Here is a 27,271-nt window from a genome sequence, read left to right as displayed (position 1 = left end):
AATTGTTACTATGTTACTGATGTTAATAATTACATGAGGTAGAATGAGTCTTTTTAAATGGTACAAGCCTGTCACTTCACAGATACAGCAAATATATCAAGCATATTTAGTTAGACAAGACTAGTTTTGGTAAAATTTACGTGTTTCTGAATTAAGGTGGTATCATTTGGTGGTTTAATAGGCAGATGGCAGCCACTGCCCTAAATGACTGTCTTTAATTTATGATGAACATATTTTGCTAATTTTGCAGAATATGTTTCATCATTGTTACACATACAATACTCATAAAGATTTTCTTTCACAGGTATAATAATACCAATCCTGCCTGGGTAGGGAATATTTCTTGTGTATTAAAATAATAGTACCAAGTGTGTCTTCACTGTAACCATAGCAATGTCTGTCCTTATATAAGAACAGCCTTTCTACCAGCATAGATATTTTACAGTGCAAAAACCAGGGTCACAAACAGCAGTGGCACCAGCAGGTGAGGAACATACATGATTGTAATGCCAGACAGGAAGCTCTTTTTGTATCATAAAGTCTGAAAAATAAAACTGATGATGCTCCACTTTCTGTATGGAACAGATCCAAGGAGAAATAGTGCATATTGATTCACAGTAGGTAGCTGGTTTCCTTCTGAACTAAGTACATCTTACTAGCAGGGATACTGTGATAGCCTTGAATGACTGCTATGACAGTGAGAGCCTGACCATACAATTTCACTAAGAACACAAGTATTTTTTCAGACCACAGAGCTGCCACTTGGCACAAATACTGGTGTGGGCGAATATTTTCTGTCTCCTTTTTCCCTGCAGTTCCAAAGACAGCGTGACTCTTCGTGTGTGCTATGCCAGAGTACTGCGCTTCCACTGCTCTATTTTTAGCAGCACAGAAAAAATGACTCACTGTTTCATAAATGCTTTGAAATCCATTGAGCTGGGAGTTACATGTGACTGATTTCACCGTATATGAATGTGGCTTTTGTCTAGTTCAGAAAAAATGTAGATTTTAGGCCTTTTGGACAGGAGCTCCAGCTGCAATGCTAGCATCCCGCAGTCAACAGCTTCATGAAAGTTGCTAGTTTATGTCAAGGGAATAGCAACACCAAATTTTCAGGAACAAGGCGTTATGCAATATTTACTTAAGATTATACAACGGGAAGCGTACAACTTTCACACGGCTGTACATTATCCTCACTGCGAACGAACAAATTCAGAGTGAGGCGTGAGCCATACAAGGGGTTACGGCTGAACTCTCGCCAAAACACGTGCCCAGACCGCAGGTCTGTAACCGCTCACCGGAAACCCTGCCACTACTTCACAGCTCGCAGGGCCATCGCAGAGCTGTTCTGTCTGTCCCCACGCCAGCAGCAGGACAGAAACACAGCCTGCAAACGCCGGTGCACATGCTGAACTCCAGACCGCGCCGCCGCCGCGGCCTCCCCTCACGGCGCTGCCGCCGCCGTCGTGTCCATGCCAGGGGGAGGTGCCGGGAGGCGCCACAGGCCCTGTCCCGCCTCCATCGGCTGTGGGCCGGTTTTGTGTGTTCAGCCCTGACTTACGTCTCCAGGGGTACAGCCGGAAACAAAACTAAAACCATCATCCTGCCTCCCCCCCATCCGTCCCCCCCGGCCAGGCCCGGTTGCTGGGCAGACAGCGGGGGTACCGCCCCAACTCCTCCCTGCTCCAAATGCCGGACCTGGTTGCTGTAGAGACCTCCCCGACGCGGCTGGGTGCGTTATACCTTCCCCCGCTCCCTTCCCCGCTCCTCTCCCTCTCCTTCCCTTCCGCCCCCTGCCCACCCTGCGCTTTCAGCACCGGCGGCCCAAGGCCGGAGCGGCCGGCGCAAGCGGGGCCTGGGCTCGGGGTGAGAACCGAAACCGAGTGCGATTTAAAATTACGCACTTAGAAAAATGGCTGGAAATCTGCATAAACCACCTTTCGTAGTTGGGCATTTTTTGTTTGGTTTTGGGGATTTTTTTTTGTTTTGTTTTTTGGGTTTTGTTTTGTTTTGTTTTGTTTTAGTTAGGAGGACTGGGACGTTAAAACAAATTATCGTGGTCATCCTAGTTTACATCGGGAGAAACTGTTCAAGCCTAGGGAGGAGTGTGCCGCGGAAATTCCCTGTGTTTCCTGAGTACGTTGCACACATTCTGTTGGAAGGGCGTGGGGCAGTGAGGAAATAGGGAAATTTAAAAGCTGTGGAGCATGCTCTGCAACTTTGAAAAATGCCAGATGGCCCTGGCTCCGAGAGCAGTCGTTCCCCCACCGCCACCTCTTCAAACAGCGCAGAGCGGAGGAAGCACGAAGCGCAGCCCGGGCCCCGCCGCCAGGTCATCTTCGTCTTGTGAAAGAAAGATAATCTCCCAAATCAGAACTACACCCACCGGTGTCATATCCTGGTTTTGTTGCTGCAAAGATGACTGTGAAAGGTTAACGATACAAAATGCCAGCGAGGAGTTAACTGGAGCCTTGTGCATCTTTGCGTGAAATTTTAGTGTGTTATTTCCTGCTCCTTTGCAAGGGTGTTGAAAAAAAAAAAGCCTAATTAGACATGCACATTAATACAAAAATTATTGAGGCAGCTTTATCTCCGATGACTATGAACTTTTTTATTTTGTCTTAGAAGATAAGCTGATTTTTCTCTCCTGTTTGTAGAGAATTTCCATTCAATAAGTCATCTTGTTGCAGAGCCCAGATAATCAAAAGCCAGGCTGCTGGGTTTGTGTTGTGATTGGATTTGTTCTTTAACTCTTGCAGCTGTATTGACTGTCTGTGATGTTTGAAAAGGTGGTCATCAGATGGAAGAGTGGACCATTATGCCCTTTATCTCTTATGGTGAAGTGGATCTGTAAACTGTTTTAGTTTATACTAAAAAATCACTGCCTGTTGCTCTCACTCATTTCCCACGCAGTACCCAATGAATGTTATGTGCACAGCTGGTTTTCCTTTTATTTAGAGCACCACTCCTGGTTCACTGCAGTCATACAGAAGAATGACCCTTGGTCATTTTCCTTGGTTTTCCCACTCCCATAAAATTAGGAAGTAGCCCCTCACAGTAATTTGTGATCTTGATATTTGTCCAGCAGACAATGAGTTAATGTAATCACTGGAAAATCCTGGATGGAAACCAATGTGTGCTGGATCAGTGGTTTGGCAATGGTCAAATGCCAGTTTTCCAGTGTTCTTGTGAACAATTTTACATACAGGTAAGATAATTTCAACACTGAGAGTATAATCAGCATTTTTTTATAATGAGCATGTGATATAAAGGAAAGTCACAAAAGAAGATGATTCATATGTGTGTTTTAAAGGCAAATTAATTTTAAATTAACATATAAATAGTAATTTTGTGTGTCTGAAATTCCAACTCAGTAGAAAATTCCTTCCTAACACACTCCCATCTCTGTTCTTTTAACTAGTTTTAAAAGATTAGATAAAAATCAACTGGAGTAGTTAGAAAGTTTTTCTGGTATTTACATAAATGGCCAAAAGTTGTTAAATTCCTGTTTCACTTTAGAGTTAAACTGTTACTTCACGTTCTTGTGAAAGTCCCAGCTGAATGTACCTGGGAGATACTTTCATATGAAGGTGCTTCGTGCCTCCCCCTTCTTGACTGCGTAATGTCATGAAAACAGTGTCATTCTATAGAATTCTCACAAGTGTTTGATGCTAGATTGAAAATAAGTTAGCAATAAATATGCTTTTCTTCTGATAGAAAACTTTCCAAAACACATTACAGTGCATGAGGGGTTCCTCTGTTTTAGATTAATTTATCTCATCTGCTTAATTATGGACACAATATGTGACATTTTTGATTGTAACTTCCAGAATGCATAACAAAAGGATGAAAATGCTGTAAAAAAAAAAAACTTATTCAGGTGCTAGAATCTTTTGGAATATTAGGCTTTGAAGTTGAATTGGCATTTGCTTTCCAGCGTGGATTAAATAAAACTCTGCAATATAGTGATCAAACTCTGTGGAAGGACTAAGGTTTGTCTTTAGGTTTGCTCATCTGCCATTTCTCCCTGTATGTAATGGAGGTCAGAGGGGGTTAGATAGAATTTCCGTAGTTGGTGGCAGTGGAAATTGAGCACAGCACCCTGCTGATTTTGTTAATCACTGGGGGTTTTTCTAAGTTTGAAATTTTTTTCCAGTTTTCAGTATGATGGTACATTAATGTTTAGTGAAGAAAAAAGTGGTCTGTGGCTTATCTATACTTTAAGAATTAACCAATTTGCATATTTAAGGTTGGAGTATTTTCTTTGAGTGGCTTTTCAGTCTTTTTGAGCATGGAGTGTGTGTGTGGAAAATCCTTTTAACCCCAGATTGGAATAAATTTAAATTATGCTAATAATAAGAAAATCCACCCATTCTTGAATTTACAGATAATTAGTGGTTTTTAAATTACATGCTATATTGTTGCTCGGAAAAGGGCAGAGCTTTTGGAAATACTTAATCTACCACTCATCAGCAAGCTGATGACTTTTGTTTCACTTCCTATGGAATATACAGACTCACGTTAAGGTAATTTACTCTAAAAAGAACTTGCATGTCTTTCTGATTAGTATGACCTTCCAAATAGTTTTAGTTTTGTAATGAACAACTGGGAGAGTCCCTTGAATAAAGGAGGTCTGTGTAGTGTATGTTGGAGTGTTAGTTGAAAGTTAAATTCTTCAGATAGGAGAGTTACATGAGCTTGTGCAGCAGATCACTGACTTATTGCCTTCTAATTCTCTCCCACAGAACTGCCCTTGTAGAAATGCACCTAGTTAAGAACGAACACAAGAGAAGTGCCGTGGTAGACAGAGGCTTCATGTCATGTTGGTTTCCAGTTTAAAAACCAGAAGGCTGGCAATTTTAAAGGAACAGCAACAAAGTGATGACCAGGTGCCAAGTGCCAGCTTTCCTCATTCATCAGATTCAAGAAGAATTGGACAAAGATGAAGAAGAGATGATGATTTTCCTGTGCCGAGACCTTGCTCCTGACTTGGCCACTGCTGATCTTAAAGAGATCTTGGTGGCTTTGAATGAGAGAGAGAAACTGACTCCTGTTGGCTTGTCTGAGCTGTTGTACAGAGTTAAGAGGTTTGACTTGCTGAGGAGGATCCTGAACACTGAGAAAGCAACAGTGGAAGCTCACCTTGCCAGGAGTCTCAGACTTATCCCTGATTACAGGTAATAAATATATCTACTTCAGATTTTAAAGCTACGCTGTCTTGTTCAAAATAAGTGGTTTGTTTTTTGGTTTTTTGCTTTGTTTTTTGCGGGGGGCAGTATGGGTGTGTTTTGGGGGTTTTTTTGTTTGGTTGGTTGGGTTTTTTTGTGTTTGTTTTTTTTTTGCAGTTTTTGGGTTTTTTTTGTTTTTTTAATACTTCACAGATTCAAAGAATATTTATTGAAGTAGAAGAAAAGCAGAAAAGGACATTATGTCTAGATTTATAGTTAAAAGAATATGTCAGGTTTGGTCCCTGAATTAAACTTAAGTATTTCTTACTAGTCATGGCATTAGAAGCATCTTTATTTAAGGAGTTTGTGTGTTTGTGAATAAAACCAGTGATGATTGTAGAGTTCTAGATTAGCAGCTAAAAATGACACTATAAAGAAATATCACTGGTTAGAAATATTTTCTTTTCTAGTTTGCTATGGGCACATAGCCCGTGGTATAACTTTTCTCAAGGGACCTCTCTCTTACTTGTTTTACTCTATTAGTTTTGAGAGGCTTAATTTAAGAAATTCCAATTATCTTCTTTGAGAGACTTCAGAAAGAAATTAATGTACTCATAAAGAAGATTTTCTTGTATTAAATTCTCACTGAAATAAAAACCCTGTAATTAACAGGTTAAAAAGTTAAGGATATGTTCTGTTGTCTCATTCTCTCACTTAATCTCTGTTAAACATTAAGGAATCTTCTGTTTTCATAACAGTGGTTATTACACTGTCAGTCTGAAAAAAACCAGGTGCTGATTAGCAAGAGTATTTCATAATTGGATCTTGAAACAGGGTAGGTTTTTTACCTGTTTCTTAGTTAGAGATCGTAGATGAAGACTGGAACATGGGGAGAAGTTGAATAATTGGGAAAGGGAGGAATCTTGCTGCAAGCTAATCGTTTAGAAATATCTCTGTTTTATTTCAGGGTACTAATGGTAGAGATAAATGAAAATCTGGAAAAAGATGAAGTGGGTTCTCTTGGTTTTCTACTCAGAGATTATGCACCTCGTATGAAAACGGCAAAAGATAAGGTATGTTTTCCTGCTGTCATTCTCCTCTGGAGCAAAGAGACATTAAAGTAAAAAAAAATATGCAGCTAGACAGCAGAGGAAAGGAGTCAGTACTGCAAGGAGCATTGAGGCAAGAGTACACAAACATCAGGAAGCAGACAAGGAGTTGTGGCTTCTGTTTCATTTTGTTGATTTTTAATTCAAGAAAAGAAGCATGGAAAACTAGTAAAAAAGTAAGAGGGAGCAGTGCTTGTTACAGTGTATGGTGGTTGAATGAACTTCATGGGCAGGCATTTTACAGAAGTCTTTCTTCAGTATTTCTGACCTGAAAGTTAATGTAAGAATAATCTCAAACCAATAACCATTTGAACTGTATCTTGAATTACAAGGTCACTTTTTGTTTGTGCTCTGCTTCCTTACAAAAGAACACATTGTAATTCACTTACAAAAGAACACAAAAGAACATAATTATGTCTTTATACCTTTGCATTCTGAATATTTTTGTTAAGTCCTCTGAGAAAGCAGAAATTCAGTAGAGAGGATTCAGAAACCTTGACCACTGTGCAGAGAAGACTGAAGATTTCTGTCTTCTTCCTTTGAAGTTTTTTTTTCCTTTTCTGTCTTCAGTCAGAGAAGGAGAGAGGCCATGAAAATTTCCCAAAGCTTTTCTTCCCTCTTGCTTTGTGGCATGTGAGGTGACATTTGCAGTGGCTGGCTTTGTAGCAAAAACAAAATGCAAAACTGTTTCCTCAAAAATTTAAGATAGATTTTTAAGAATATCAGTTTGTAGTTTCTGTCACTGCTGTGATAATATCAAGGATTCGTATGTCTCTCAGATAATTTTCTTAGAAGGTGTAACATCTCTAATTGTTTATACAGCCTTTATGACCTCTCCATGGTATTTTCTGTGTTGCTTTGTTACATCTGGTGGAGAAAAAATTACTGATGTGTTTGGGTTTATGTTGCTGTTCTAGAGTTTTCTAGCTCTAATAATTGATCTGGAGAAGCTAAATTTGGTGGCTCCTAATCAACTGGATTTGATAGAAAACTGTTTTCGAAGTATTCACAGGATAGACTTGATTAGGAAGATTCAGAAGTACAAACATGAAGGTAAGATGCTCTTTTTGCACTGGCTGCTCTTGATAGCAACAATCAGATGTGCTGAAGATAAAACTGTGACTTACAAATAAAGGCATTTGCCTTCTTTGTAGATCTAGGTTTTCAAAACAGTTGAAATATCATGGTGTATTTGTGTTTTTGTTAAATTTGCAGCTTCAGTGTCCTCTGTTCATTCTCAGCCAGTTTATGTAAATGCTCATCAGGCCTCTCTCCCTAATCTCAATCTGATTGATCCTCCTTATCATTCAGGGGTAAGTATACAAGAAGTGAAACAAATCCTTTATATCTAATATTGCCAGACTTTAAAAGGAGATCCATCTTTCAGAGCCTGAGGAATTATAAAGATGGCTAGTGACTAAAATATTGCTTGGTTTATTTCTGTTATTCCTGTTACTTGCTGAATTTAGTGACTGATTTAAATCTGCCTGAGAAAGATGCCCTTTAAAGAACTTCTGTGATTTTTTTCCTATTAAAAACATATAAAATCTGTATCTTGACCTTTTTTTGTACTACACTGTGGAGTGAAAAGTTTTGCTTTGACTCTTCTATGCAAAACATATTCTTCTTCTTTGTACCTCTGGACCTTTCAGGGAAAGCAGCTTTTAATTTTTGAAGCTGAAAATGATAGCTTTTTTTAAGAAGAGTTTTCAGGTGTTTTTTTTTTGTGGTTTGTTTTAAACTCAGTTTAAGAAGATATCTCAGTATCTGAAAAGTCATCAAATCCTATTGCATGCAGTATTCTTTATATTTGAGTTAGCTCTGATATTGTATCAGTATGACCTTTCTTAAAGTCTTCAACCTTGCTAAATTTGATTATATTAGTTGTCATGTGTTCAGTAAACATGCAGGTCCCTGCTGCTGTATAGGAAACAAAGTTCACATCTTCAGAGGCTTTTCCTTGCTGTTCATAACAAGCTGGTGAGGAGGAGGAGGAACAGTTGGGTGTTTATTTTATTTGTCTGTGCTCTGGGTAGGTTTTTTCATCTGTTACATTGTAATTCTACTTAGCTGATAGAAATGAATCTAAAATATCCTTTTACTGAGGAAGAAATACTACTGTGTTTTATTTTGGAACATGTTTATTAATTCTTGAAGGAGAGTAGGAAAATTATGCCTTTTTCTTAATTTCAGATTCAGAATGAGAACATAGAAAAATTACGAAATGGATCAAGTCTTACTCTGGGTAAGAGCATTTTATCTAAAAGAGCCAAATGATGAATTTCATTACATCAGAAGGATTGTTGTTTGATAGTTGTGTTCATGGCTAATCCTGTTAATAACATCAGGAGAAGAAAGTATTTGATACCTCTCAGAACTGAGCATGGCCTTACTGTTTGGTCTTGTATTTGCTTTGCTTGTGCTGCCGCATCTTAAAACATTCTTTAAAATTGTAAGCTTCCACTGTCAAACTTCTTAACAGAATAAATATTTTATTAGTAAAACCATGGATAAAATTGGCTAGCCAGCTCTGGAGGCCTGTGTAGTGCAGTTCTGCCCATTAGCTCTGGAGAAGGAAGTTTTTGTGTCAGTTCAGCAGTGAACTCCCCACCAGGCCAGCCAGGAAGTTGTGCACTGAATACCAGGTTCTTTCCATGTGTATTGTGTTTTCTCTGGAAACCCCAAATATCTCTCAAATATGGTGATTTTTAAAATTAGTTGGCTGAATTGTTTCAGCGTAGAAGAGATTCATTGTTTCTTCTAGTCCCAGGCAATGTAGAATGAAATCCAGATAACATTTTAGAGGTGAATAATTTAGGGATTTTTAAACTTCAGTAGCATACATAGAAACTGAGAGGTCCCGATGGGTGAGGACTTTGCTGAAGTAGATACATTCTTCTTTAAAACTGATCTGGTGATTAAAAAATATCACTAGCACTTGCATACTGAGATTACTTCCATATGTTTTAGGTGCAGCAGAACCACTTCACATGTCCATTGAGGAGTCAGGATCAGTACCACATAAGGTATATTCTTGTGGATATGTATGCATGTAAATAAATATAATCTCTGTGAGTATTTTCCTTAGTTTTCTTTGTGTTTCATTTTGAGATGTCCTTGAGTTGTGTGCAGGCAGAGCAGTGGGTGCATCCTCAGCCATAAACAGGTCCTGTGAATTGGTTTTGCAGAATATATTTGAAATATAAAATATTTGCTGCTACTCTGGAAGCAGCAGTGTGCAAAATACATGTATATATGATGTGCACACAGAACTTGTACATTTATTAGTGGAGGCCAAGTTAAAACTTGTTGAAGTTCAGACCTCTTGCCATATGCATTAGAAATCACAGAGCTTCTTTGCATGCAGTAGATTTTGTTCTTGAGTCCCTCCTCACTCCTTGCTCTCCAGACAGAAGACGGACATGCTTGGGGTATTAATGATAAGGATGGCCGACTGCTATTTTCACTAGTTCTCCTGTAGGCCAGGAACCAACCTGAAGCAAATTGATTTGCTTCAATCAATTCTCTTCAGAGGGGAGAGGAATTGTGATAGAGTCATTATGAATTATTAAGGAATAAGGAGGTTGTTCCACTAAATAAGCAAATAAATTTTCTGATGAGCAGTGCTTGCTTGCACACCTGAGGAACACAAAAGATCTCTACATTTATTGTGTTGGCAGTATGAAGCTTGTACAGTTTTAGTCTCTGTTTAAGAATCCTTATGGTAGCGAGATTGCATAACACAAGGACACAAAAACTAAGCCTGTACTAGAAATAGAGGGAAAAGAATCATTAGTCCCTTTCTCCTGCTTTTTTGTTGTGTAGATAAGACACATTACAACCTAGTAGACAGATTTCTGCTAGCTACTTGATGGAAAACAACAGAATGTTGTTTAATGCATGTATAACATAAAATTTGAGAAAATAATATGGTCTAAAAGTTGAGAAAGTGATGTATTGACTTTGTAATTGTCCTTTCACATTTCTCAGATGTCTGATGATTCTTACAGAATGCAAAGTCAACCTTTAGGAATATGCCTGATAATAGATTGTATTGGCAATGACACTGGTAAGTCTCTGGAATTTTAAGTCCCTTAACTTGTTAATCTCAGATAATTAGAAGAATTTAGTATAAAGAATATAATGTACATTTTCCAGCCAGATTAGGGTAGTGTTGTCCCAGTCATTTAATCTACCAATTCTAGTAAGATTTCTAAAAGCAAAGAGTTGGAAGGGACAACATCAGGTTAAAGCCAAGTGCCCTAATTATTGGAGACAACGTTTGGGTTTTTTTGTGCAGAATCTCTGAATGAAAGAACTTGGAAGAGGATAGACTGAATTTTGGGATGGACAAAAAGGATGTTCAGGAGCCAACAGAAAAATTAGGCTTACAGCAGTCATACAGTCGTACAGCAGGTTATTGGCAGAGATGGTAGTGTTTCCCACCAGTTAACAAAACCAAAACTGTTGTGGATTTGAAGTGCAGTCATAATTGGACACTAGAGATTTTGAATAGCCATGAGATCCTTTATTAATGATGCACCTGGGCTTCTGTCCTATCTTGCACAGTTTGGCTGAAACTGTCACCACAGTGAAACTGAAAGTGTCACCACTACTGTCAGTGTAGGCACAGCCATGGTTGAAATGTGGGGGTTTCCTGATTGCCTTTGTAGAATCCTAGAATTAGATCTTTGCACAATCAAAAACACCACTCACTCACTCACTCTCTAATCACTGTAACACGTGAGGCTAAAAATAAACATGAAAAGAGTATTTGCAGTCAGTTCTGTAATAGGCTGAGAGATGTAGGGGAAGGAGAGGATTTCTGGACATGTCTTTTGGTTTTCTCAAATGTAGTGGTCCAGCAGATGAACTAACTTAGAATTGCTGATGTAATTGAAAGGCAGTGGTTGTGGAGCTCGCACACAGAAAGTCTGTATCTCAGATGTTTGAAGTCACATTGTCAGCATTTAACATGATAGAAGGCAAGACTTGCACTGAAGTACATTATGGTGCTAGTGAGATTCAGAGAAGACAGGGCATATGGCATTGCTTAAAGGAGTTTGCTAGAAAGGCAGAAATAGTTGTGCCACACTATTCTGAAGTCTGAGTACACTGAAGAAAAAGAAGAGGGCAGGGAAAACATTAGAAATTGTATCTGTGGCATCCATTAGAATCTGTAGCTGTCCCAAGATTTAATCTCAGGAAGGTGAACCAGTAATAGATACTGTAGGATCAAGAATTACAACACTTTATAATGCCCAGTGTAAACAGCATGAATTTATCAAATGCTGATAAAATTCAAACTAAAATGCACCTTTTGTTTTGTAAAATGCTGTTTTGTAAATAGCTGCTGTTGACTTTTCCATTTGGAAATCAGTTTTAATCCTTACATTGTAAATAATGAGGAGAGAAAAGGCTAGTGTTTTATGTAGAATGGAGATGCTGAAAAATCAGTGGAGGTTTGTTGGCAGATGGCTACTGTTGAAGAAATAGGTAGTTTCTGACCTCAGGCTGCAGCATGTAATGCTGTGGTGTGTCTTGCCTTAAAGTATCCAAGGCTTATCCAAGGCCATGTACAATTTCTGATTAATTGTTAACCAAGTTGTCAGCTCTGAGTTTTTGAGTTGATTCTTTTAAACTGTGACAGTTAGTGTGTGTGGGGTCTAAGGTGACACCAGGTTTTGTATTTGTGTGCTTATGTGCAGCTGCCAGTGAGATCAGGACATTACAGGAAAAGCATTCTCACTGCTGTAATTCTCATTTTGTACATGTTCTGTTACCCCCTGACTGATGGAGGGCTTCATCGAGTGTGTAACTGCTAGACCGTAGTGATACTGAGTAGTCTGAATTTTGAGAGCATGTTTTATTGCATAAAATAAGGGAGCTTTATCTTCTTATTCTCAAATTAAAAATGTCTGGACAGTTTTTGAATTATTTTACAAAATGTAATCAAACCAGCAGAATTGGAATGAAACTGTAGTTATTTTTTATCACCTCACTATAGCATAGAGTTTCTGTCTACAGTTTATTTTGCCGAGGGAAGTTATGAGTTCTGTTTCTTGTGTTCACTGTGGGCTTTTTGGGGAGAACAGTGTGGTAGTACAGCTGCTTTACTGCCATTACTTCTGAAACAGCCCCTGCTAATTAAGGCTTGCTAAACTTTTAACGTCAAAGACAGCTGTGGGTAAGTTTCCTATGTGTGTAAGGCATTTTACATAAACATGGCACTTGACAATTCTTTTCCTAGCAGAAGCTGTGCATGGGCAATGTATATGTGTTTTATCCTAAACATACAATGCTACAGCTATAAGTCGTGGTAGTAGTAGCTTGTGGTTCTCTGAACACTTAATACCTGTGGTTTTAACCACCATGTATCTGGTTTCAGTCCCATATTAAGAAACATCCAAAGTAGTTATTCAGAACTTAACACATTTTCCTTCAGCAGAGGTTAACACAAATACAGTAAGAGTTAAGTCTCGGGGTTTGGCTAGCTACAGTTTTAATTTCTAACTCAATTGAAAGAGTTCATTATTCAGCTTTCTTCTTTGCCTGAAAATGCCATTCTGTCGCAGTTAAGACTCCAGTGTCCATTCTTCACCTGGAGCTCATCACTTAAAATTTTGGGAAGCAAAAATGACTGCAGCAGGTTCATTTTTGATTGATGAAGGAGAACCTCTGTGTTTCTTATGCAGTTCTGTGTATCTATAATAAGCATTCAGAGTAATTTTGACAAATTAAAAGGTGAAACAGACTTCCTATGCTGTCCAGATCACTCTTTATAATTTCAAGTGTGTTTTTTCCTGCCTTGTATTTTAAGTCTTAGGAACTTGGAATACTGGCTCTAAAGGAAACAGAGCCATTAAGCATGTAAGTGTCTGTGGAATGTGAAACAGATAACAGTGTCTCTGCTGTTATGAAAGATGTAGCTCACAGGAAAGACAACATGCATATTGCACTATAAGTATGTAATGTACTGTGATCAACACCAAGTGCTCCTGATTTTTAATTATTGTGATAAAATGAACTACTTAGTTTCAATAGAAAAACACTATAAGTACTGTAATTCAATATAGATGAGATTGAGCTTTGGTGTGCCTTGGTTTAATTACATCTTGCTTCTTTCAGATGTGTTGGAAGAGACCTTCAGAGGCTTAGGCTATGACGTTCATTGTCACAGGTATTTAAATATGAACTCCATGAATCAAAAATTGCTTGAAGTTGCAAGGTGGCAGAAGCACAAAAATTATGACAGCTTCATTTGCATATTGGTCAGCCGTGGAAACTCTCAGAGCATCTTCTGTACAGACCACACCTTTTCTGGATTCCCTTTGGAACAAATAAAGAAATACTTTACAGCAGACTCATGTCCTGGACTCCTAGGAAAACCGAAGCTTTTTTTTATTCAGAGCTATGTTGTGCCAGATAATGAGCAAGAATGTACCAGTCTTTTGGAAGTTGATGGGAATGCTGAGAATATCAGTCCTAAAGTCACGATTCCCCATGCAGCAGACATCTTTTGGAGTCATTGCAAGGTGGATGTGTCTACACTAGAACAATTCCCAACTTCATCCTCATATTATCTGCGTTGTCTGGCTGAGCTACTCCGTAATCCTTATAAAAGGTAAATTAAAGTAAGAGGAAAGAAATAACCCTTTTTCTATGATAGCTTATTTTCATGGAGAATGAGAAACCTTAAATTTCAAACCATCTGGTCCTGAAATGTGTTTCCTTGCAGTGTTGTAGTCAAAAAGACAAGTATCCTCACACAATTGTGTAGAAAGGTAGCCTAAGCTAGGAGTGAAATTTCTGATTTTGCAGTGTAAAGTTAAAGTGTGTTACAGCACTGGGGTTTGCAGAGTGAGAAGGGAAGAACCTGTCCGAGATAATGTATGTCAGTGCTTTAGATGGGATTGGAAATCTTCCTTCTCCAAGATAAACAGGCTTCTGTTAAATTGAGGATTGCCGTGAACCATTAAGAGGAGCTGTGCTTGCAAATGTAACCAGTCAGTTCTTAAGTTCAGGACAAAGGCAGTAAAGAGGGAAGGATTTTCTACTTTCTCTAAATTTAATTAACCCTTTTTTCACAGAGCCAACTGATTTCCAATATGTAATCTTGATCTTAAACTGTCAGAAAACTTTTGTCTATTTAAAGAAATCGAAAGGAATCTGTGCAAAAGTCAGATGCATTTGGATGTATAACTTACCAACAAAGGCTTTGTTTATACAGCTGATCTACCAGGGAACTAACAACTGTTACTCAAGGTAGTTGCAGTGCTAACATTTAGTACCTTTTTACAAACCCTAAAGCCTTGTCATGAAATCACAGATCATGTCAGCATAATCAATACCACAGCAATGATTTGGGTCATAAGAGTTTGTCTCAAAATGCGTGTGCGTGTACAGACTTGTATGTTAGAGGTCTTGCCTCTGCAGTAGAGACTGAAATGGCAAACTTTCTCCATGCTGAGTCTGAAGTTATCTTCTCTCTTGTGAATTCTTAAATGGTGTCTTGCTTCATTCTCTAATGGAATGCTTTTGATTTTTTTGCTGCAGGAAACTCTGTATACTGGCTATCCATATGGAACTGAACAAAAAAGTTTATGATGGGAATATGACCGCTGACCCAAGCCAACAATACTCACTGCTGCTCCAGCACACACTGAGGAAGAAACTTTTTTTCCCCACTTAACTGCTGTTAGAAAGTACATATCTGAAATTATTAACAAGAAGCATTTGCTATGATGCTAACAGTTAATTCCTACCCAGTAATGCCAGATCTTTGCTGACAAGTTCTGGCTTGCATGCCTCTATAGACTGGCAAAAGAGAAGGGAGAGAGAGATGGTCTTTTCAGTAATCTGGATTCCATACTTTTATTTATGCATTGTTATTTCATGTATGTCTAAAGTGCTTGTTGCTTCCAAACACAGGAATTACAAGCATTTTAGTGTGCTAAGACACTAGATTATGTAGTTTAATATTGTAGTCTCTGAAAGATTGGTAGCTATTGTATAGCAGTGCAACATATCTTGTTGCACGGGTAAACATGTATAGCTGTTGGGTTTTCCAAGAAAAAACAAAAGTGTTTTTATTGCTTCATTGGTAGTTTTAAACATACTTTCTAGCCGTTAATACTTAAACAAATAAAAATAAGCCAGCCCAAACCACTGAAATGCATTGATTACTTTCCCCTGCACCTAGTAGTGGCAACTGTCTCAGGAAAGCATTCCTACCCAGTAATGCCAGATCTTTGCTAACAAGTTCTAGCTTGCATGCCTCTATAGACTGCAAAACAGAAGGGGGTTCTGTGTTAATAAATGAGACAGTCTGCCGTGCTTTGGGCCAAGTATATTTTCTGCTGATGCAAAAATGAGTCGACATGTGACAGGACATTACAGTAATCTGCCACACAGTTAAAAAATGTGAGATTTTGGCAGATGTCTTGTGGAAGCTGAAACACGATTCACACTCATTGTACCAGGCATAGTTGTAAAAAGATACTTTAAAATCTTTCAACTTAAACGTAGTATGTAGCAGCCATGGGCCTTTAAGACTGGTTTATGTTAAACACGCCACCCTTACTGCTTTTGCTTATGAAAAAGAATATGCCTCTATTAATTCATTTTTTTTCCCAAGTGCTCTTGTTCTTGTGAAAAAAAGAAAAGGGAAAAATTGTCCTAAATACAAAACTTTTTCTCCAATGTATCAGTTGCCTAACTAAAAGTTAAATGCCTTAAAGTTCAGTTAGCCTACTTGTATAACAGTATAACCTGGATGGGTTGTATTGAAGTTTATTGTCACTGAACTTAGTGACAATAAAGTAGGCCACTTGTAAATATTAATTTTTACTCCTAATATAGTCTCCTATGCAGGAAAATAATTCAAGGTCCTGCTGTGCTTTGCTTGGTTTCTATTTAAATTTTTAATGGAAAAGAGAAGAATACAAAATGACAGATAGGGAATCTTAGAAGCTACTTCCTGTGGTGGCTGGTAGATGAACTGCATGGTGAAACAAATGTTTCCTGTGGTTGTAGAAATAAGGTGTCATTTCAAATTACAGATATCTAAGTAATATTAATATATGTGATCTTCTTCACAGATTAACTTCACTTTCCCATTTCCTTTACTAGCTTTTGCATTTGACAAGCACTTCTGCTACCCTATAGACAACCAAAATCAGAGAGAATGGAACCAACAGGAGACAGATGAGGAAAAGAAATGTGAAAATTTTAAGCAGGAACAAGAAGGGGAATGGTAGGGAGCATCAAGAGAAGAACAAGTAGGGGAAAGACGATTTGGATGAGAAATACAGTATCAATATTGGAAGGAGAAGAAAAGAGGACAAAGGAAGTCAGAATAATAGTGGCTGTCTTTACAGACTCTAATGATGTGGCGAGTTGGTTGGTGTTTTGTGGACTGGTTGGTTGGGGGCTTTAGAGTGATGCTAAGTGCAACTATTTACTTAAGATGTTAGCAGTAGAATATATTCTGCTTTTACAGTTTTGTGACAAGTTTGGTTTGGGGGTTAAGAAGTATATATGTTCTTTGCCTTACTGCAAGACAGTAAGTCCATGTCCCTTTCATTAAGAAATTATGCAGAAATGCTGTTTTGAAAACTATAGAGGCGCATGTAATTAACCCTTTCAGTGGAAAAGGAAGGGACACTCTGTGTATGGCTGCTGGGTTGGAAGTGGTTATAATCCTCTAGAGTTGTGGGGACAGACATGTATTGTGCAGCGTTCATGGGTGTCAGATAATGATTTTTTACACTGATCCTCAGTAGATTCTTAAACCATAGCTATACACAATCTATAATCATACATCTAAGCAGTATTTGTTGCCTTGTCACCTCTTTCAAGAGTGGTATTCGGGCAGGCTGAGTCCCTGTACCTGCTGCATAGTGTGTATTTATGCAGGACTTCCATGATGGCAGTTGTCTGTCGCTTCTCCCATACCTTATAGGATCACAGACTCATAGAATAAACTGAGTTAGAGGGGACCCATCAGGATCATCGAGTCCAGCTCCTGGCCCTGCACGGGACACCCCAAGAATCCCACCATGTGCCTGAGAGTGTTGTCCAAAAGCTTCTTAAGCTCTCTCAGGGTTGGTGCTGTGACCACTTCCCTGGGAAGCCTGTTGCAGTGCCCAGCCACCCTCTGGATGAAAAACTGAAGAACCTCTTCCTAAAATCTACCCTAACCCTCCCCTGTCACCAGAGACAAGCAGTTGCTACCTCTGCCCCTCTGCTTCCCCTCGTGAGGATGTTGAAGACTGCAGTGAGGTCTCCCCTCAGTCTCTTCCTCCCCAGGCTGAACAAATCAAGTGACCTCAACCCCTCCTCAGAGGGCCTCCCCTCCAAAACCCTTACCAGGTTTCTGTGTCCCTCCATACATGAGGGGTCCTGTCTCTTCTTGCTGTAGTTCACACATAAAATTTGAGTCTAGAAATGGCTACAACTGCGTGAAGTTGTCCCTGTATTGCAGGTAGTGAAACGATTTCAGGTCAAATGACCCTTTAGCCAAAAGAAAAAGGGGAAGAGAATTTTGCATCCATCATGAGTTTAAGGTGTTAGCACAGGAACATAGAGAGTGACATGCTGGTGAAATTTCATGGTCTTGGGCTGCCAAAATGTCTAGTAATCAGAACCTACTATTGGAGGAGATAAAACAAGTTACGCTGCTCCTGCATTGTCAGAGGTTGGAATAAGGCTGTCAGAGTCACTGCTCTAGCACTTAATTACAGTTTTGGTTTCTGATAACAGAAAAAAAAAATTCTTGTAGTTCTGTATGTGCTCCGTATATGGAAGATGATGCCTTTAAGTGGCTCAGAAGCTGTACGCACGAGGCAAGAGATTCAGTGGTGTTTTGTACCAGACTTGAGTTGCATGGTTTTTCTCAGCCACCTACACTGATGTGGCTGAGCCATAAATTGAGTTTACTTCACACTGTTTACATATTTGTGTATTACAGTGGTTGCCAACTCATTATCCAAAACAGAAGTTATGTTCAAGAGGATGTTACTGTGCTAGCACTTGTAGATGGAGCATGTTGTATGCCTGATCTCCCCTTTCAACTCTGCATAAGAAGTAACAGAGGCTCCTATTACAGATACCTGAGTCAGAGAAATTTTAATGGGAATTTCTGAGAATTCTTTCCTGCTTTCCAGAGTTTTAAGTTTCTGACATGCAGAACAGTGTTGCTGAGGAGAGGCTGCTGTCTGTGTGGATGATCTATATTCAATTTAAATTAAATCTCCTGTACTGAATTACTTGACAGCTTTTCTGTGGCTGGTTTAAATAATGCCTATTTTTCAGCTTCTGTATTAGAAACAATAATAAGACACTATGATTGGATACAAATACTGGGTTTCATGTTGATATTCTGAATAAAATTTCTGTATGCAGTCAGACTGATTGTCCCTGTCTCCTTGTAGACCATAGGATAACTCTGAAATTCTTGTTCTGTTTATCTTGCAGACCTCTGTTACTTGTTAAATTAGGCTGTGAAGTTTACAGCTCTATAAAAACCAGCTGACACAATAAAAGGACAGGAAGCCTTATAGTTTCAGCGGGTAACTCGGCTGCTCTTGGTGTGTTGGACAACTTTCGGCATGAACAAGGAGACACTTCCCATCCTGTCTCCATTGACCCGAGGTTGTGGGGGGATACAGGTGACCCTGGAGATGCTGAAGGCCCCAAGGAGGCTGCACTGAGCAGAGTCTGCTCACGTTCCTCCTCCTCCTCCCTTTACTGCAGCGGGCACTCGGGCCCACATACAAATGGTGGGGCAGCCCTCTCCCATAAGCGCCGCTCTTCAACCTTCCTTCCCGTGGGGAAACAAAAATTCAAATAATGTGCCTAAAATGTTTGAGGCCTTTTTGCGACGTAGCCTCCTTTAAAATGGCAGCAAAAGCGAGGCGATTCACGGGTCACGTCTTACACTTCGTAGCCGAGGCGCTGCCCGAAGCCTTTTCCCGGTCCCTGGCAGCGGTCCCGCGCCCACGGGCCCTGAGGCCGAGGGCGGGCGGGCCCCGGCGGGGCGGGGCGGTGCCACCGCTCCTGGCGAAGCCCTGGCGGGCGCTGCCAGCCGCACCCCGGTCCTCGGACGTGCCCTGCTCCTTGCTCCTTCCCTGGCACCCACCTGCTCTCACATTCCGCCCTGCTGCTGACGCCGCCTCCAGCCTCCTGCTCGGGCAGACCCTGGACGCGCCTCCCGCGCCCGCGGCGAGCCGCAAAAGGGACCGCCAAGGGAGCCGCGGGCCGCCGGCACGGGTAGCTGCCGGGAGAGGGGTCGGGACTGGAATCCGTGTAAGAGGTACCAAAGCGTGGGGCTGAAATGGAGAGGGTACGAAGGAAGGCTCCATGTCCCGAGCATATGCCGGAGCATAACTCCCGCTCGCTTTTTGTGCGGCGGCTCCCGGCTGCGCGCGGCCCTCGGGATACTCCTCCCTCCCCACGTGGGCCTGCGGGCTGAGGGGATTTGCGGCGTTTGCGGGCGCTCCGGCTTTGCATTATATCTAAACCCTTGGGGCAGTGCTCCAGTCAGTTAAAAAACTTTAAAGAAAAGGTAATTTTACAATCCTCATCCTGCTTATTCATACGATTTTCCTTCTCTGAGGCGGTATCTGAAAGCATACATCAGAGATGCGGACTGGTTACTTTTCTGTGTCGATGCCCCGATGCAGCTGTGGATGTGCGGGTGAGCCGCTCCAAGCCTGGACAGCCAGCAGATCCTGCACTGATTGTGCTCCCCCATGTAGAAACCTTTGCTTCCAACTGCTCTAAGCAAAAGATTGAAGATCTACCAGCCAGAAGGCACTGAAGCACTTCTTACCTACTTAACCTTCCACGGGCAGAATAGAACTGCCTAGGCTACACGGAAGAAGTTGGTGTAGTGGAAAGTCGATTCGTCTCTATTAAACCTGAGTAAGAGTGACTTGCTTGTGCAGAGCCTGTTTAGGCTGAGCGTTGAGTGCTATTACATTTTAACTACATTTTAACTTGTAAGGGAGGCTTATAAGGGTTTTTCTATGCCAAACGTCAAATACAATCCAGAAGTAAATTACAGCTAGGAGTGGATGGTTATTCCACAGCTTCAGCTTGGGTGTCAGCCTTGTAACAGAGGAACACCTCCCTGCTACAGCCAGAGAACAAGAAGCTCTTGGACTGCAGATCAAGGAATATGCACGAACCACTGTGCTGTCTCCATTAATAGTTGTAATAAGTTACTGCAGGGACTCTTCCCCATTACAACAGAAAGAAGCAAAGATCTGAATGTGGAAGATGTTCAAAATGAAAGAAAATTCAGACCTTGAGGTGATCTAGCACAGTTTTTTGCTCAGAGCAGGGTTAACTTCAATTATAGACTGAGTTGTTCGTAGCTTCTGCCAAATCTGGTCTTTTTGTGGTCTGTGTTTAGACAAGGAAGTAAATTTCAAATTTATTTAAAACCTTTATCTATTAAAAGGTAATTCAGGCCTTCCAAACAACCATTGGGTAAAATTTTGGTAGAAGGATTGCTGTATTGAAGATTCAAGTGTTTGCTTTCTGTTTTCAGACAGAGAGAAGCTGTTTCAGCTGTTGGTTCCAGCAACATGGAGAATGATATCAGCTTGAAGTTCCATCAGCAGCTTTTCCTTATTAGTGAAAATCTGGTGACCGAAGAGGTAGCAGCTTTAAAATTTCTCTGTACTGACTTGCTCCACCTCAGTAAACTAGAAGGTGTGAAGTTAGCAGCAGACATCTTCAAGCTCCTTATGGCTCAAGAATATCTGAATGCAGAAGACACTTTCCTACTAGCTGAACTCTTATATAGAATTAAATGTCTCTCCTTGCTCAAGAAACTTGGTTACACCAAGGAGAAAGTACAAGAACAACTGAGTGAGAAGGGAAGAATATCTCCATACAGGTAAGCTTGCAGTGGAATTCTCTTCCCTCCATTACTGCTATCTATACCATACTGTTTTCCTTTCCATTTTTAAGTTCCTAGATTGCCTTTGGTTTTTATGCCATCTTCTGTTCCACTTTTATCTCACTCTTACCTCTGTTACAGGCAGATGCTGTATGAATTGTCAGAGAACATCACCAGTGAGATGTTGAAGAAAATAATTTTCCTCCTGCAAAATCATCTTCCAAAGGGATGGATAATTCTTGTATGTGAGGAGTCAAATGAGCCACATGTGTACATGGTGGGAAGGGAAGAAGGAAGGTGGGAAATAGAAGGAAAAATGTGAGAAATGTTTGGCAGAATAGAGCATAATATGCAACTAGGCTGGTTGTATTCCTAGGGATAGCAAGAAGGAAGATGTTGACAGGCAAGAGTAGAATTTGGTCCCTCGTGCCAAGGTCAGTCACTGACAGTTCACTGTCTAGCATCAGAGTATAAAAAGGTGACAAATCAAATCTTTGCCCTGCTTGAGCCATATACAAGGGAGATTGATGTCCATATGTCATTGGTACTGTTTCACAGCACTGAAGCCTTCTTGAAGCCACAAGTCATTAATGTGGTTTGGGTGAATCTGTTTAAACAAGACCATACCAAATAAAAACACAACCAGTGTCTTTCCATGAATCTGTTTAAACAAGACCATACCAAATAAAAACACAACCAGTGTCTTTCCATGAAGCAACTTTTCTGCTTTAACTGTGATGTAAAATTGACTGGTCCTTGTTGGTAGGGAGCAAAGCAGATGCGAATGTGACTGTTTGAGACAGGGCTGAGAGGCAAGTTTTGATTTCTAAGGAACAATAATTATATTTTACTCTCTCCTTTTGGCTGTCAGTCTGCTTTGGATTTGCTGACTTTATTGGAAAAGCGGGGCCTTTTAACTAAAGACAATGTAAAGATACTGGAGGACGTCTGTATGACCGTTTCACCTGATCTCCTGGAGACAATAGACTGCTACAAAAAGGGAAAAGGTAAGAAATTCATAGTCTAGGAGTAGGTTTGCTAAAATGCAGGAAGCACTAGATGGGTCTGGGCTACTGAACTTGAGATCATATGTGTGTATTGCTGAAATTGGAGCTAGAGTGGCATAAATCTGGCGTAACAGTTCCTCGCCTGCATTATTTCCTATCTGAATCCCTGAAATACAGGGATGTGCTGGAATATCTGAGGCCACACAGAGCAACCCAGCACATACAGAACAGGCTGGGAAACTGAAAATCTGCTTATAGTTATGTCTCATTTCTCCATTTCCCCACTAATAGTATTGAGATGATGACAGCTGTCCTGTAAAAGGCACTTGGTGGTCTATGAATGTGCACTACATAAAGGCAGTTGCCTGCTAATAGGCTGGCAAGACAAACTGTGTGTGCATGTGTGTCTGATGCATGGGCTATGAGCAAACAGATGATTTCTGGGTTTATATTTTTAAAAAATAGATTTATTAGTGATTCGTGAGGAAAAAAAATGACAATTTCAGAAGTAAGAATGCTGATTCTTCTTAAATACTGGAAATTTCTAAGCTGATTTCCAGATGAAAAATTCATTTGAATGTCTCGGGGAATTTATCTTTGTACCATGAATATCTTTAATTTGCAGTATCGATACAAATAGAAGCCTTGCCTTTGTTACAAAAATACATCTAATAAAAATAAGCAAAAAATAGATCTAGAATATCAGAATAGATCTATTGAATATGACTGTCACCAGAGGACACAAGGAAAATGACGTACCACAGCTTTGGTCACGATGAAGAGACTAATTTATTTCCTCTGACTCCAACATTTATGGTTTCAAAAGGTGCCAGTGGATTGGAGGGTGAACGTGCCACCTCTCCAACGACACTGGACAAACTACCAGTACATCAAGTTTCTCCGCCTCTATGAAGGAATGCGAAACAATAGGTAATTTAGAGAAAGTTGTGTGAGAAAGTTTTCTACAAGAATGTAAACTCAGAAGACTTTAGAAAATGTTAAAAAATCAGGGCGACACATGACCATGCTATTTTGTATGGAGGAATTATTTATTTCAGTGAAAGAGTATTTCAAATATAAAAAGTGATGTATTGTAGCTAAACTCCTTTTTGCTGCATCCACAAATATTGGATTTATCTTCATAAATACCTATGCTGGGGTTTTTTCTAGATAACAAGACAGCTAATTTTACACAAGCCTTCCCTGAACTAAACCTGGAGCTGCGTGGAGAATTCAGCAATGTAGAAAATGAATCCAAGGTTTGAGACAATCTCTTAAATCCTTTTTGAATACCTGCGGGTGTGAGGTTTTCATCCTCTCTTGAATGACATTTATCATGCAAGGACTTGTGAGATATCTGTGTGTCTCATAAAGTTTCTTGACTTGATTGATAAATTTGAATATTTCAAAGAATATTTTAACCTCGGAGGCCAGAAATTTAGCAATATTGAAAGGTATGTAGTAGGCAAAATGGGCATAATACCTCTGAAGTTATTCACACATCAGTGCTTATCTTCCTGATAAAAGCAAAACATTTTGCATTTGTCTAAGTTGTGCATTTTGGAGATGGCAGTAGAATGTGCAAGACACAGAGATAAATGGAGCTTCACAGTTCTCACTTTTTGCATCTGGTTTGAAAAAGACCTCAGGGCTTCTTGAAATTAAAAGTCATAAGGGGTAGCATGCAAAGCCTTTGTTAGAAGGATTAAAAGGAGGCAAGAGTTTTTAGTAAGCTATTGCAGAGGTCTTGGTACATGAGAAAAGATCTTTTTGTGAGATCCCTTCTTAGAGGCCTTATGTGCACTCTTTAACCATAGCAGTGTAACCACTGAATTCTCCCTCTGACCTTTTCTTTGTGATGACCATGGATATTGAAGGAGCAAGTTGCTCCGTTTGTTTACAGCTATTTAATTTCTTGAAGTTCTGTACTGCAACATCTTTTCATCACCTGATGGTCAGACTGCTGCAAAGCTGTTGAAGGAACTTGGAGTACTTCCTTCATTTTGTCCTACTAAAATGCACAAAAGGAGGTTTGTATTGCTCTCTAGTGAGGAGGAAGGGACTCCAGTGGATGGAGTTTTTTATTTCAACCCAAGGTTGAACTTAAATATTTGTTACTCGAAGTTTTGGTTCTTTTTAGCTTTAAAAATGTTTTTGGGTTTTTTTTCAAAAGTGGGAGGTAATTTTAAATCTTAACCAAAAAACTTGTAGTGTAATAGGTTTATATACTTCTGAGATTTCTGTTCTGCTTGCATCCTTTTCCAGTGGATCAGTATGAATCACCTACTCCAGGTATTTTATTACTGTGCTCAAAAAAAAGCCAATTCAGATGTCTAACTTTCTATAGTTTCAGTGTGATCCCTCTGCCATGAAGCTAAAATATTGTTTTGACATTGGAAACAGTTGGGGTCTTCTGTCCCCATCATCAACTCAGATTGTAGAGTTTGGCTGCTGAATCCTGCCTCTTGCATACAGATGAGAACCCAGATGCTAAATCCTTCTTCTGCAGTTTGATAGGATGGTGACAGTGTGCTTGGAGTTTCACTGAAGTTTTTTCACACAGGGAGGCACCATTGAGTTCCAGACGTTCAAAAACTGCCCACAGTCTTAGGTGCCTCTAACTCCTGGATGCCAATTTTGAGACATGTTAAGGAAATACGAGTAAGTTGAATAAATTCATTGAAACTGTAAGCTTTTTTCTTCTCCTTTCTACAGTCGTTGAAAAGCTACAAAATGGATGGGCCACACAGAGGATTTTGTCTCATTATTAATAATGTTAACTTCAGTAGTTCACAGAGGAAGGGTTCTTGCAAAGATGCTGGTAAGTTACTGAAGTGAGATTTTTGGAAGATCTGTTTCCCCAGGTGAGTTGATTATGTAGTATTGCCCTATATTTTAGTGTCTATGGTTAGTTAATAGCCTAAAAGAGTGAAATGTTTGATATGTGTTAAATTATGTCATTTGTGTATTGTGGGGGAGGAGAGGATAAAGGACAAGTAACCACAGGGTTTTTCTGTTGGATTAATCTTGAATAATTTTAAGAATCACTTTTTACTTATCCTTTATCTACAGCTGTAGTAAAGAACTAAAACTAAACTAAATTAAACCATCATTCTAGCTAATATAATGCAAAAATCCATAATCAAGCAACTCTGTGCATACTACTTACTTTGTTCTGCTTCCTCTATTTATCTCTTATGAATGGAACTCTTAATAGTAAAAAGTGCAACTGGAAAATAATGATGTGAGGAAGGTTTTGAAAGATCTTTTCTGAAACTGGAGAAGGGCAGATTCTTTGTGTTTTCAAGTGTCATTTGCGTGCTCACTTACAATGACAATGTATGCACGAATTTCTGGAGCTTGTCTAGAAAAATCCAGGAACTCGGTGTTTGAGCTAATGCCATCTTTTTTTATTCCAGTTACCCTTTAGTTGGTACTAGTATGAGGATGAATCTGCAGAAGTGTCATGGTGTAAGGTCTTTCCCCCTCGCAGATTAGCTTGCATGGTGACTTCGTAAAATGTTTTTCTCTTGCCTCGAATTTTCCTTCATCTTTCATTTATTCACAGAGCAACTGGAGAGAGTGTTCACATGGCTTGGTCTGGATGTGAGGACTTACACAGATCTGACATCTGGAGAGATTATAAATCTCATGGAAACTTGGCAGCATGTGCAAGATCACAAAGACAGGAACTGTTTTATATGTTGTATTCTATCTCATGGAAAGTCAGGAGCAATCTGTGGGACAGATGACAGACTTGTGTCAATCCGCGTGCTTATGTCCCACTTCACTGCCAAACAATGTCCACGGCTGGCTGCAAAACCCAAACTCTTCTTTATCCAAGCATGCCAGGGTGACAAGATACAGCATCCTGTCTATGTTGATACTGATGGACCAACTCCTGACTTGTCTTCCATGCAAGAGAGAGTTTCTCTTTCTGAAAGTATTCCCGAAGAGCCTGATTTCCTCCTAGGCATGGCCACAGTGGATGGATATGTCTCTTTCCGGCACATTGAAGAGGGCGCTTGGTATATTCAGGCCCTCTGCAGCAAGCTACAATTGTTGGTACCAAGGTAAATACTTGGCTTAGTGCTCTGATTAAATTTTTCTTCTCCAAAGGTAGTTCATCTAGGAACACCCACCCATGTTCTAAGGTGGATGGAATTAGTTAAAGCAATTATTTCAAACTGATAAATTTGCATTAACTCTGCTAGTACCATACATGTAATCTGTAGAATGTGAAATTTATTGTGGAAAAACACTCAACACCTCACATCTATAATCTTTAAGACAGCACAGTTTATTGAGTGATAGGTTAAAATATTTTATTCCCCTATTTTTCTTTATTGGTTGAATTAAGCAAGACAGCAAGAAAAGGTCTTTTGTTTTTAATATGACTCAAATAAGGACAAAAGAGAAATTTGGAGAAAAGTATGTGTTTTCTTTTTTGTGTTTTAAATGTTTATAGTCTATCTTCTAGCTGATCAGGGAGATGTTAAGTGGCTTGCCATCTGCTCACTAATAACTAATTTTTATTTTTTTTTCTCTCCTTCTGGCTGTAGGGGTGAAGATATTTTGTCAATTCTTACCCAAGTTAATGAAGATGTGGCCAGACGTGATAGCCCGTCAGGGAAAAAGAAGCAAATGCCCCAACCAGCATATACCTTAAGAAGAAAATTTATATTCCCAATACCAATGGCCCCTCCTCCTTCAGAGCAACATCAATGCTTTTAATACACATTATTTCATCATCTCATTTAAATGCAGTTCATCACACTACCTGTTTTAAGACAGCCAAAACCCTGAGGATCTGTTAGCTTTGATGCAAGGCCTTATAAATGTTTTGTCAAACAAACTTTGAAACCAGAGGAGACACAATTAAAACAATCAATGTGCCAGCTATTTACATCATCTCTATATTCAGAGTTATCAGTGTTGGAAAAACCACACTGTTTAGCTCATGTTAAACATTTTTGTACCTGCACAGGCTGCAGATACAATTGGTTTTTCCTTGCAGCATAGGGATTGCATGTCAGCTTTCATATTTAAACCAGGATGGTTAATGGTCTGGTTTAG

General features: G+C 39.7%; 2 protein-coding genes across 2 annotated transcripts; both read left to right on the top strand.

Moving 5' to 3' along the window:
* Positions 1-1,586: 1,586 nt before the first annotated feature.
* On the top strand, positions 1,587-18,687 carry CFLAR (CASP8 and FADD like apoptosis regulator). The gene is given in 12 exon segments (XM_068196232.1): positions 1,587-1,732; positions 3,086-3,208; positions 4,746-5,177; positions 6,136-6,241; positions 7,195-7,330; positions 7,493-7,590; positions 8,471-8,522; positions 9,248-9,303; positions 10,268-10,346; positions 13,406-13,901; positions 14,834-14,953; positions 14,955-18,687. Coding segments are annotated over 10 exon segments (1,464 nt in total). The 5' UTR covers positions 1,587-1,732; positions 3,086-3,208; positions 4,746-4,881; the 3' UTR covers positions 14,980-18,687.
* On the top strand, positions 16,536-26,986 carry LOC137477307 (caspase-10-like). Its single transcript, XM_068196233.1, has 8 exons — positions 16,536-16,674; positions 20,841-21,185; positions 21,330-21,429; positions 22,060-22,195; positions 23,366-23,454; positions 24,911-25,016; positions 25,764-26,268; positions 26,758-26,986. The coding sequence occupies exons 2-8, from the start codon at positions 20,872-20,874 to the stop codon at positions 26,927-26,929; spliced, it is 1,422 nt and encodes a 473-aa protein (XP_068052334.1). The 5' UTR covers positions 16,536-16,674; positions 20,841-20,871; the 3' UTR covers positions 26,930-26,986.
* The last annotated feature ends 285 nt before the right edge of the window (positions 26,987-27,271 follow it).

The sequence above is a fragment of the Anomalospiza imberbis genome, chromosome 7, assembly GCF_031753505.1.
Source record: "Anomalospiza imberbis isolate Cuckoo-Finch-1a 21T00152 chromosome 7, ASM3175350v1, whole genome shotgun sequence".
NCBI classification, from domain to species: domain Eukaryota; kingdom Metazoa; phylum Chordata; class Aves; order Passeriformes; family Viduidae; genus Anomalospiza; species Anomalospiza imberbis.
The sequence above is the reverse complement of the archived record's forward strand: the minus strand, read 5'-3'. Positions and strand labels throughout refer to the sequence as shown.

What these genes read in the sequence shown, in the direction of transcription:
- LOC137477307 (XM_068196233.1), top strand. Translation starts at nt 20,872, where the DNA reads ATGGAGAATGATATCAGCTTGAAGTTCCATCAGCAGCTTTTCCTTATT. An exon ending in CAAAGGGATGGATAATTCTT is followed by an intron (nt 21,430 to 22,059) that starts GTATGTGAGGAG and finishes TTTGGCTGTCAG; the next exon opens with TCTGCTTTGGATTTGCTGAC. An exon ending in CTACAATTGTTGGTACCAAG is followed by an intron (nt 26,269 to 26,757) that starts GTAAATACTTGG and finishes TTCTGGCTGTAG; the next exon opens with GGGTGAAGATATTTTGTCAA.